We start from the raw sequence: 13,002 nt of genomic DNA, 5'->3' as shown, positions 1-13,002 counted from the left end.
CCAAATGGTGTCTGTTGTCCCGCTGCAGTGATCTCTGCACTGCTCAAAAAGCTGCTCTTCCCTGTTGAAACTTTGTCCTCTCAGAAGCCTCGTCTCCTCTTCCTCCCTGCGGCCTGTGCTGTGTGGTGCAGGGGGAGAGCACCCTCCTCTGGACCGACATGAAGTTTCTAAGGGTTGTGCATTTGTTAAACACGTTGATCATTTGTCTGTTCCCAGGTACGGAATGGACTGTCTGATTCAGTTTGAGGACTTTGCAAATGTCAACGCTTTCCGACTGCTGAGCAAGTACAGAAACCAGTACTGCACATTCAACGACGACATTCAAGGTGACAAATACACACACACACACACACACACACACACACACACACACACACATGCACACTTCATTTGCTTCACTTTCAAACTTGAACCAAACCAAACTGAAAGCGTCACAGTGTCCCCAGACTATCCTGCTGTGAATCTCCATGCTCCTCTGATCCACGAGGGCTGGCATGTTCCTAACTTTAGCCGTTTTTAGAAGTACCGTAGATGTGGCCGTCAGGTGGGGTCTCTGTGGCACTGTTCAACCGGAAAGTATTCACAGCGCATCACTCTTTCCACATTTTTGTCGAGGAGTTGTTTAGACCAGAGGTCAGCGAGTTTAGATGCCTTCCTTGACACACTGGCGGGGCCGTCTCAGTGTGCCTGCAGTTTGAAGTCAGGCGTCATAAGTTAGACGCAGTATTGTACAATCAGTCACAGATGAGAACGGTCAGTACAGTGACAACAGGACGTCTCTGTACATCTTCCCTTTCAGTTTAAACACTGTTGTTTTCTTATTTTGTGATAATTCATAAGGTCAGCCATCTGGTACTGGAATGCCTTGGCATCCTTTGACCTTTGACCCTGTGCATACATGCACATGCATCATCTACTCGACAGCAGGTGGATTTAGTTACCACTTTGAAAAAAAAGCCCAACATACTACATAAGTGTACAGGGAGTGAGTTGGAAACTGCACTCTTCTGTGTTCCACCTCCATATCAGTGAAAGCCACTAATCAACAGGTCGGTTTTCATTAAAAAAAGAAAAGAATTGTTTTGTTCTTTTGTGCATGCTTTGAAAAACAGAGCTGAACGTCAGTGGAGCTTTTAGACAAAGATGCACAGTGGTTTCTGCTGCAGACGCCACCCAAAGTGTAAACAAAACTAATGAAAAGCTCAGCAGCAGATCTACACCCAGACATTAGTCTGCTTTTCCTTTTGATGAAGAATCTGCAACATTTTAAAAAGAAAAAAAAATCTTTTCTTCTCACTCTAAGCTATAAAGGTTCTCTATTAGTTTTTTCACTGGATATTACCAAGCATCAAACCATTTTAGAATCTAGGTGAATCGAGTTTATGATATAAATAATAGATTCTCGCAAAATATCTTTGACTGCGTTCAGCACTTAAATGTTAATATCTGTTAATAGAGGGGTCAAAACTCCTTCTACTTTTCAGGAATATCAGTATATAAGTGCTGATGTTGGTCTTCGATATTCCTCAGGTACTGCTGCAGTAGCAGTGGCTGGACTCCTGGCGGCTCTTCGCCTCACCAAAAGCAGAATGAGTGATCACACCATTGTTTTCCAAGGAGCAGGAGAGGTAGGTGCAGCGTGCTTTGAGCTGCGTACGGCGAGAATACACATATGTAATTAGATTTTTGAGAACCAGCTACAGATTTTTTGCTCACTGTTGGTCTTGCTCCAGGCTGCGATGGGGATAGCTGAGCTGATCACCATGGTCATGGAGAAGGAGGGACTGCCCAAGGAACAGGGGCTGAAAAAAATCTGGATGGTTGACTCCAAGGGTCTTATTGTCAAGGTTCTGTTCTACGAACACACACGCACACATATACACACATGCAAGTGCGTTCATGTGCCAAATCCCAGCGATTTATTTCCATCTGACCACTGCCGATGACCACAATGAGACCTCCAGTATTGTTTTACTGTCAGGCAGTGTTTCTGTTTCCTCCGGTGACTGTTTGTCTCTGTTTACGCCCCCCCACAGGGTCGAGACCACCTGACTCATGAGAAGGAGAGATTTGCTCATGAGCATGCTCAAATGAAGAAACTGGAGGATGTGGTGCGGGAACTAAAACCTACGGCAATTATTGGTAAGACAACAAGTATTATTGCAATACAGGACTTGCTGAAAGACGGACACACACTCAAGACCCACAGAAATGTAAAGTTGGATCTATAATTAACTTAAAAGATTGCTGGTAGCTGAAATGGTTTTCACAGTAACATTGTCTCATGTCAGGCGTAGCAGCTGTGGCTGGAGCCTTCACCGAGCAGATCATCAGGGACATGGCCTCCTTCAACGAGCGCCCCATTATCTTCGCCCTCAGCAACCCGACAAGCAAAGCCGAATGCACCGCTGAGCAGTGCTACACACTCACAGAGGTACATGGCTGAGGCAGACTTTTCTCACGTGGTCAAAATGGATTGATTTGTACGTTACCAAACTGCTCCGCGCTGCAGGGACGGGGCATCTTCGCCAGCGGGAGCCCGTTCGACCCCGTCACCCTGCCTGATGGCAGGACGTTCTACCCCGGCCAGGGAAACAACGCCTACATCTTCCCTGGTGTGGGCCTGGGCGTGATCGCTTGTTCTCTGAGACACATCACCGAGGAAATCTTCCTCACTTCAGCCGAGGTAACACGGTGACATATAAAGTCTAAAGCCCGTATTTTAAATCATTTACACCATTTTTATCAGCGTATTGATGATTTTGATGAAAATTCTGAAGAAGCTAGCATGTCAGTATGCAACAAACCAATAGAATAAGGTGAGCAGGACTTGGTCATTTACATACATGGACAATAACAATTTGCCTTTGTGGGTTTTCCAGGCTCTTGCTGATCTGGTGACAGAAAAGGACCTGGCAGAGGGGAGACTGTATCCGCCTCTCAGCTCCATCAGGGACGTGTCTCTCAAACTTGCAGCCAAGGTGAGAGCTCCGTTCATATTCACTCCACAGCGCATGTAGCTCACACAAGTTACTGAAAACAGTCAGTCACTCGTCACTTCAGGAACTTCCAGGGGGTTAGGAGGATTGAGTTGGGTCAGAATTAACTAAACTTTAATGAAATTGTCGCAAAGCTGCTCTTAAGTGGAGCCAATATGGCTTTGATGCTAATGCTTTTGTTAGCAGATGAGAAAGCAAGAAAAGTAACAGTAAGATCAACTTTCCAATAATTCTCCATTACTAACAGGAAAACTGAAACTCATGAGGAAGCTCATTAATTAGGAGCTCCTCATCTAGTAAACAAGAGTTTAGTGAAATAGTAAATAGACTCTCTACAGAAGTTAACAGTTGATTATTGAGCAATAGCATCAGTGGCTCGTGTGTTTCTGCCCTGTAGTGAAGATGTTTCTCCTGAACCCTGTGCCTCGCAGATCATGGAGTACGCCTACAAGCATAACATGGCCACGCTTCGCCCGGAGCCGTCCGATAAAGAGGCGCACGTGCGCGCCCTGGCCTACAGCACCGACTACGACGAGTTCGTGGTGGACTCGTACCGCTGGCCGGAGGACAGTATGGCCGTGCAGTCATGCAAGCTTTAACACTCCCACGGCGAGCCCTGGGAAGGCAGAAGAACTACTGAGGTGCAATATCATCACAAGTGACGCCGCGCTGAAAGAGGCGACGTGCAGGATTTTCTCTTGAATAGGCATTACTGTGAAATAAACGGTAACAACACACACACGGCTAGTTCCATCAAGCAGTGTAAATGGATGATTATCATCAGTTTACTTTCAGATCATCAAATATGGCGTGCGTGTTGTTGTTCTCTCATGATTTCATTTCTGTCAGGGAAACATTCTTCACTAATTACTTTTAATCAAACTGTAGCAGGCAGCAATGACGACAATCCGCTAAGATTAACAAGCTAAAATAGCTTTGATTTTTTTTCGACCTACATTTATATTTTAAAAAAGATACAATGTACCAAAGTTTGAAAAAAGATGCTTTAATGTAGCCTTTAATCTTCCTGTAATTATCAGTGCAGCACAGAATGTAAAGTCATGCAAAGTGATTCGCCCTTTAATTGACATGACTTGCCTTGATCCATGTTGAATTTTATCCTCTGTTGTGCTTTTTGTGACTGATTTGATAAAGCTGTGGCGAGGTGTCTCTGAGAATGTATGTAACGGTGCTCTAGCTCCCTCTAGAGGCCTGATTTTGTCAGTGCAAAGCAACAGTTTTGGGGCTTCTGAATAAACTCCACGTGCACATCTGATGAACAGTGTCACACACATTCAGAGCGGGAGCCTCAATAAAAGCAGCAGGTGAATCGACCTGCGCCATGACCCAGCCGCGTGTTTTCTGTCTGTCTGAATCAAACCGAGGAGGATTTCACATGAATTAATTGATCAATCAGTACCCAGACAGTCAGTACCAGAGGCTCTGACTGGCCCACAGCCCGTCCCGGTCTGGAATCAATAGTGAGGCAAGCAGACCAGTCAGCGTCCAGGGTTGAGCGTCCCACCCGGGGCGGTTTTCTGCCAGGCTCTTGCTTTCCCTGCTTCACCCTCCCTTCAAATTCTGCAAATCAGCCCCAGGCGACCTCTGCTCTGACCTGATGATCAATATGTCTCAATGTCAACACCATCCTGTTTACAGTTCGGCTGTGTAGGACATGTTTTTCTAACAGATAGGTTACCCTAAAGCAAGGTGCTGTAAAGATGGTCAGCATCATTCGTCAAATGTCAGGATATATATATATATATATATATATATATATATATATATATATATATATATATATATATATATATATATATATATATATATATATATATGTCTATGTATATACACACACACATATATACACACACACACACACACACACACACACACACACACATACATATATATATATATATATATATATATATATATGTGTATATATATATATATATATATATATATATATATATATATATATACACATATATATATTAACTTTATATGAAGAACAAAAGGGAAACATAAACTTCAGGATTGGAGTCAATAATTTGACTGTTGTTTTTATCCAAATTTTTAGGACACATCAGTAGATCTGCAGTTTGTCCACTCCGTCCCTGAATCCCATTCCAGGTTTCCGGTCACAGTTTAGGCTCTTTTATTAGTAGATATGACTTTCGGTAGTGTTTCCGGTTTCCGGTCCACCTTACTGGACGCAGTCAGGCCGCGTGACTGACAGCTGTGACCTGACATTGATCTGACCTTCATCCCAGCTTTACATTAAATGGCACCTTGTTAAAATCACCACCAATCAGTAAATCAGCCCTCGGGGGAAAGTTGTCAGTCTGATTCCATAGGTCCAACCTCCCAACAGCCACTTTGACTGTCTCCACTCTGCACAGCACATAATGAATATAGCTGCTCACTTTGACTTAAACTTCAGTTTTTGAAAAGATTAAACGTTTTAATCTGAATTGGAAGCTTTTCCGTGCCTTTTCACTGCAGCTCAGCCATTTCAAACTCCAACAGAGGGCGCTGTGATATGTTGTTTTGACACTGAAGGCTTCTGCTGTGCAACACCATTATTTGAATCCTCTAATCAGCAGCACATTATATTTTAATGTATGTCTCCTCTCTCTAATGCATCCATATAATGGCTCCACATAATGAAGGCTTTGACTGCAGTAATGACCCAGTCTTTAAATCATTGCATTTACTTTTGGACTAATTTGACCAGCTCTGTCTTCATGTATGTGCCAGTGAATTAACTTCTGCATTGTTGCTGTTCAGTGATTATGGGCTATAGCTTGTATTACAGACCATAATGGTAAAATTGAGTAGGTAATGCCATTTTCAGTAATTGCACAAATGGGAAACACGCTAACGTGCAGCACTGACTGCTGGTTTTAACTACAGAAAAAAAGGTTTATCTTTTTCAGTTTCTTGCAGAAATGTAAAAGTCACTCTGTGCTGGATAAATTAATAACCTGTAACTCAGGAAATCTTTATTACTCACAGCTTGCCTGTCAGAAAACTGCAGTTTTCTGACAGTGCAGTGTGTTAATGGGATGGGTTACTCTGCGGTTCAGGGTTGAAATTCATTTTCAGTGAAAGTTAATCTTGTAAATAAAGACAGATTAAAGCCTGGATGAAGCTATAACCTCGGTGCAATTTTAGAAGAAACGATGTGGTTTATTTCTATTTCTGATATAGATTTTGCCTGCATTAATATTTAATATTAGATTCAAAAGACATTTTTAGAGCTGAATATAATGTGGCTATAATAAAGCTCAACTGCACACATTAAATAAGCTGCAGTGAATCACCATGCGCGTCTCAGGCATGATAGTTGAAGATATTTATGTAGGAACTGTTTAATGCTTTTTTTGCCCTCATAACTGTTTTAAAAATATTTATTTAATATGAAATTCACGAGGAAATCGAGCCACTTGTTTCACTTAGGTTGACCCTGTAGATGCACCTATTGATCTCATAGTTTTTAAATCGACTTTCCATAAAAGAATCCTCTGAGCTAGCTGAAAAAATAAAAAGTTGCTCACCATTATAAAAAAAAAGGGATACAAAATGTGAAACAATCAGCCGAACAGCTGAAGATGAAGGATCTTACAGGCACCAGCAGGATGCTCTCTGTTCTCTCTCGTGAAGAGCTCAGAAAATTGCATCACAAGTTGAAATACAGAGACTGCGAAGCGCAGTGAGGAAATACTGCTAATTATTGTATGTGGCATTTTGTAAAAACCCTGTTAATGATGGTGACGAGTCACCGTACAGCTGGTTCATGAGAAAATAAACAGCACCATCTCCTTGGTCCAAAATGCTTCTTATCATTTAATTTGGTCCATTTTATTCATCTATTTAGTTTTGGGAAAAAATCTAAGCAACACAGAAATTTCAAAGGTAGAGTATTAAATAAACAGTTGTGACAGAAATCACACAAACACCCTGCATCTTGGTGGCTGTGTTTTACAGGGTCCTTATTCTCAGAACGTGTTTCCTTTTCGCTCTCAGTGAAACTACAGCAGTCATAAAGAGTCCGCCTCATAAACCCGTACATTTCATTTTGTGATGTTTAGCTGCATGCAACGGAAGATTGGAGAAAAGATACTGACATGTAAAGCATTACAAAGATATTAAATATTAACTATTCAACCAGAAATTCACAAATCCACAGTTTTATGAATTTTCTTCTTTTTTCTGATATTTATTAAGTCTGATTGTGTGATTAGAATTGTCTTTTTTTTGTTGTTGTTGTTATGTGGACTTTTGCTTTATCTATCGCATTTTTCCAAATTCTGGAGCTTCAACTAGCTTCCTCTGTCAGGGTACACATTTCATTTCTTCTTCATCGTGTTCATTTGAAGTTCATTTCAGGTTCTCTGATTTCCTCTCCTCTGTCTGGTTGCCGTTCCCTGATGTGTTTCACCTGAGTGTGTAAACGTCTTCACCTGGTGGCTTTGGATGTCTTCTGGTGGTGTCATACACACAGCTCATGGGCCAAATCCAGCCCACCGGGGTCGAATCTGGCCCAGTCGATGACGCTGCATGGTCTAAAAATTACAAAGGAGGGAACGACTGTGAGTGTGTAACAAAAGTAACTGCGACTATTAGTTTTCCCACAGCGGGTTGCACTGTAGGATAACGCAAGCAGACACACAGAACTGAACTGATGATTGCAGCAAGATGCAGCCCAACAGAGATCAAAATGCACTAAATTGCTGAGCTCTAACCTTTGCATACAAGCTTAAATGTAAACGGGAGAGTCATCAGTGATTCAGGGAGGTTTCACCTGAACGAGCTCGCTGAAATGCATCTAATTGCGGCTCCCTGAGCACGATCTAACTTAGTGCAGCGCAAACGGAGTGAATGAGTGAGGGGGAGTGTTGGTGCTATTCATGCTGCGAGACGACACAAGTTGCTACACAGAGTGACCTTTATGTTCTCAGCAGATTTGGCGCTCCTGCCCGGCTGGTGGTCGACTGAATGAGGACTGCCGTCCTCAAAAAGCGTCCCTGCTCAGCAGCTTTCCCGCCGTCCCCGCCGTCCCCCTGAATGATTCTGTGGATAATGCGGAGAGACGTCTGTTGTCTCGCAGACCGTTGGTGAGGCCCTCCCGTCGCACAGGTTTTAGCCCGAGAGGCAGTGGTGGGCGCAGGTTTCCGACAGCCTGTTGTTTCTCGGACGGGTACCACGCGCCGATACCAAGCGGGAGCGCCAACGCCTCGACGACTTTTCCCTAATTAGATGAGGCCTGGCGCTCAGAGTGTGGGATTCCTGCTCTGAAACCTGATGTGACATGTGTGATGACGACCCAGAGTCGTGTTCAATTAATTTTGGGCTGCAGTGCAGGGCACGCAGACATCGTTCCCTGCAGCACTCATCACCCAACAACACAGCTTTCCACTAAAATAGGCCACTTTGGCGCAGATTACGTGCATGTTTGCTCAGCAGAGTCTGTATTTTAGACTAAATTCAACAAGTGACAGTTGTCGATTTTTGGTTGTCAGGACCAGAGTGCTGTTGTCCTTATCTGTACATTCAAATCTAAGGAAAATTAGCATGTTTTAACCCAGTTTACTTCGGCCTTTCTACATTCCAAATGTTGCCTGTAGCTGTTGAGCATCTCTTTGCCGCCTTTTGAATGTCGGCACATGCTGGCCCGGCTTGTGCTTATTATTCTGCTGCGAGCTCCAGATGGATCAACACATGCTGAAAACATTACAAGCAAGACATTTGCATGTGACCTAAATCACTCACTTCTGCTCCGCTTTGCAAACCAGTCCATTCAAACATTATTTAATAACCCCGGATTAGAACATTTTGAAATGGACTTCAGTCAAGAAAGGCGTGTAGTGAAAGATGAGTTCATTTTGGGGGGAAATTTAAAGATCCGTTGCACTCAGTTTGGAAATAAAAGCTCTCGTGACACTCTCTCACACAGCTTTTGTTCGGGTTTCTTGTGTTCGTTAGGTTTAATGTAAGCATCAGGTCACCTACACTGTTTACGCAGATTGGACGAGAGAGAAATAACATGTCTGTGATTCATGCTTTGTACTATTCAATGCATTGTGTGCACATGTTTTGTTCTTAAGTTTGCAATTCATCCTCGAGTACAGGCTCGCTCTAAAATAAATCCGACGGAGTGACAAAGAAAGGTGAGCCCGCTGTCACACTTGACGCACTCACGACCAGTAAGAGATCATTGATCGGCGGCCCGGACAGACTTTGTGGCGCACTATTGGCTGCTGTTACATTTACCATGCATGCAATTTACGATATTAACATGCATGCGTTTGGAACAATAGCCCCGACCATTGTTTCCTCGATCTTCATTAATTCTGTAATTGTTCGCTGCCAGTGATTTACTGCCAAGTTTTGTGAACATCAAAGCATTTCCCCCCTCTTTTCTGAAACCAGACATAACCCATTAAATTAACATGCATATTACATCTTGAGCTCAATAAGTTGCCTAATTAATTGTGAGAGGCAACAACAGCTTCTGGTTGTTGTGGACATCGAAAGTAGTTTGTGCCTCTTAGCTTGTGCAGTCATTGCGGCTGCACATGTATGTCCTGTGTGTGTGTGTCACTGATTATAAATAAGGGCAGTAAGGTGTATGTGATGGTAATGCGGCCTCCAGTCGTCTCCTTGCCCGTTAATAACCAGGTCCCCTTTGATGTGGCCACTGCGAGAGAGGTGGCCCCTTTTTTGCATCACTTGCGGCATGTAAATCCGCCTGCTGTGTTATCTCCTTAACGGCTCAAGGGTCCACCTGAGTTTGTCCACCTGATGGATGAATTAAAGAACCACCAAAGGCTGTATTTTTTTCTTTTTGATCAGGGCGTCTGTGTGCCCGTGGATCTCTCTGTTCTCGCGGCACGGTGCAGAGGTCGCACAGGTATTAGCTCCGTTCTGAGAGACGTCAGCAGCAGAAGTAACTATAGATTTCGTGTTAAAATGTATGTGGGTATCACACTTTCAGTATCCAAATTCATCAATAGTACTCATAAGTGTCAGACTTTCTTCTTTTTTGAACCAATTCTGTTGATAAAATTTGCATTTTAAACTACATGTATGCAGTGCACAAATATGGCCGACATTTTATTACCAGAAGAAAGCCGTCAATCCTCAAACCAGGGATATTTTCTCTATGAGTGCACAAGTACAAGTACAGTACAAATATAGCAAACAGTTAACAAGTTCACTCAGAGCTCTGTTCGTGTCCTTTCCTTTGGCTGTTTCAGACTGGTGGACGACGTTTACAGCCGCCTGTTTTTCAGGTGCAGGTACAATTTGGGATTCGGAGGTTCAGGGCTGTGTTAACTTATCCCACACAGCAATGTCACAGCTGTTATTATTTTGCTGGATATTTATCTGAAAATGCTTGTACTTGTTCAAGTGGTCCACTTCAGTCTAGAACACAAAGACGCAACAAACTACTGGCTGGGAAAGATTTTAGAGCTTCAGAATGGAGCCCGACACGGTGCCTGACAATAGTTTGATTATGTTTGTGATTGCATCCCTGCAGTAAATTCCTTGAACATATTCTTCTAATGTACCGCCAACAATTATCTAATTCTTATGGCTTTTTCAGTTCCTGAGGCCAGTGAAGACAGCCATATGTTATGCTGGTCATTGAATGCCTCACATGCCCAGTGGAGAGCACCTGATCAAGCTCTTGACCTTGCGCTGAATACTTCCTGTGTGCGTTCTTCCCACTCCATATCCAAATTTACACTCGGAGAAAGTAGCTCCGGTCAGATTGTTTCAAGGCAGGAAAATGAGCGCGGGAGTAGATCAATCAATGAAAGCTTTGGACAGCACCGAGTTGGTGTGTGTGTGTGTGTGTGTGTCCATCTTCTGCTAGCTGCATATGGATGGATAGCTCATTATCTATTGTGGACGGCCACAATGAGCCGAAGGCCGGGCTACACTGGCCCAACAACCCCCGGACACAATACCTGTAAGCAGCCAGTAACTAATTGAAAACACAGTCTATCATGACCATGTTGTCTCACAATGACAAACCCCATGAATAGCGAGGTGGACATATGAAAAGAGGAGCTTTATCCGCTGAAAGGTGGGAGTATGTTGTCGTCGTGAATGGCTGGAGCAGTGAAAGTATCGAGTGTAACCTCAAACCTGCCTCTTTTTTTCTCTCTCCCCATCTCTCCCGACTGGTTGTCAGACTGCAGGTTCTCTCGTCGGCGAGGTTTTCTAAGTGGACGTATCGACGCCATTAACTTCGAATAACTGTACATTCACGATTAGATAATGAACTTCTCTAACCTGGAACGCAGAATTGATTTGCTAGCTTTTAAAATGTCATGCTTCAGCTCACTAATGCATTTAGCTCCCATGTTTGATTAACCAATGTGGCCCTAATATGAGCCCCTGGGCAGTGAAATCTGAATGCTGTATGTTCCAGATGAGGCCTCTAAGTGTGTGGAAATGTTCGTCAAATAGGTCAGTGAGTCTACATCCATCCATCACCTCCACCCACCGGGGTCTTAAACCACAGCAATCTAAAAAAAAAAAAAAAAAAAGAAAGAAAGAAAGAACAGGGGGTGGGGGAGATTCTCAGTCGTGCTTCATTGCGTGTGGGCTAAGTAACAGTAATCCAATCAGATATAAGACTAGTCAACATACAAGTTTTGCCGGATATTTCAGCCGCTGCGCGCCCACCACAGATTCACTAGTTCCCTGTCAAGCCGCCGGCTCCTGTTACGCTGAGCTCTGACACTGTGGACCTAATTCTTTTGACGTTGTCTTTAAGTGAGTTTTGCGATTAGCCTCGGATATGTGCCTCTGTTCCGTCTCATGCGTAATAAAGACACTCAGCCTCATTTCACTCGCCCTCCCTCTGTCTGTGCTCTCCCAGTGTGTCTATTTTTCTCTTCCCTTTCTCTCTCGAGCTCACCAAGTGGCTTCTGCATTTGTTCTGGTCTGTCCTTGTTTGTACAGTGGGTCTATTCAGGAACATAGGCTGGTTTTGTGGGATCACATATTTCACAGATGCTGCTGTTCTGCTAGTGAGCGTCGCAAAAGAGCTGTCCTTAACGTGGGTGAAGTGGACAACAGATGCTCAAAAAAAAAAAAAAAAAAATCTGGTGCAGAGGTAAAAAATAAACAGGTTCATCACTGCGGTGAAATCAAGCCCTCCTCTGTACAAGCAGCAAATGTCTGACCATCAACAGGATGAGGCCGGATGGATGGATGGATGGATGGACCAGAAGATGAATATTGCCAGCATTAAATGTTTCCCATTAGGTTTCTGAGAAGAAATCCTGATAAAAGACATCTTGACTTCATAAAAACACACGCTGTAACTGTGATTCAGATGAAATCATGACATATGCACAATAATAACAGCACAGACATGGCATTAGTTTAAATTAATTACAATGATCATTTTTCTAGCATGTGACAGAGATCAGAGAATCCAACATGAGGGATGCAGCATAATAAATTCAGTTGATCTATTGGTTGTACGTCGGCTCATATACTCACTGTACTGTAGATTAAAGGAAATTTATTCATGTGATTAATAAACTAATCAGAAGCTATTTTTACTATTTTCTCAGGTCCATTACATTCTTATTGTAGTATTTTTTTTCTTCTTTTGGGTTGTACTGAGGCATTCTGCTGTTCATCTAATGACTGTAGAATTGTTGAGTCTGGTTTGTGTTAAAAAAACAGTTAAAGTGCAGGTTATCGGTTATACGTCTATGCGATTATCTTCTGGGAGCTTGTTGGTTGTTTTGATTTGTCATTGAACATGTTTGTGTTACAATCAAGTCATATTTTACTCTTCTTCCTCAGGTTAAAACTACAGGAAATTTTCAATCAATACACTTAAAAAGTTGAAAAATATTTGATTTAGGCAGCGTTTTGTTATTAAAGGATGCTCGTGGTTCATAAAGCCACACCAGTCGATAAGCACTGATGTAGGACGAGTCCTGACAATATGAGAAACAAGCAG

General features: G+C 42.9%; 1 protein-coding gene across 1 annotated transcript in view; it reads left to right on the top strand.

Annotated features, from left to right (window-relative positions):
• The window catches only part of me1 (malic enzyme 1, NADP(+)-dependent, cytosolic), an 82,730-nt gene extending 78,385 nt beyond the window's left edge, over nt 1–4,345 (top strand). Inside the window, exons 7-14 of the mRNA XM_030103384.1 lie at nt 217–326; nt 1,531–1,628; nt 1,734–1,847; nt 2,037–2,142; nt 2,292–2,434; nt 2,513–2,686; nt 2,883–2,981; nt 3,431–4,345. Of these exons, the coding sequence (XP_029959244.1) occupies nt 217–326; nt 1,531–1,628; nt 1,734–1,847; nt 2,037–2,142; nt 2,292–2,434; nt 2,513–2,686; nt 2,883–2,981; nt 3,431–3,598 (1,012 nt within the window). The 3' untranslated portion in view covers nt 3,599–4,345. The remainder of the gene's footprint in view (nt 1–216; nt 327–1,530; nt 1,629–1,733; nt 1,848–2,036; nt 2,143–2,291; nt 2,435–2,512; nt 2,687–2,882; nt 2,982–3,430) is intronic.
• The last annotated feature ends 8,657 nt before the right edge of the window (nt 4,346–13,002 follow it).

This window comes from Salarias fasciatus, chromosome 11 (genome assembly GCF_902148845.1).
Source record: "Salarias fasciatus chromosome 11, fSalaFa1.1, whole genome shotgun sequence".
Classification (NCBI taxonomy): domain Eukaryota; kingdom Metazoa; phylum Chordata; class Actinopteri; order Blenniiformes; family Blenniidae; genus Salarias; species Salarias fasciatus.
The sequence above is the reverse complement of the archived record's forward strand: the minus strand, read 5'-3'. Positions and strand labels throughout refer to the sequence as shown.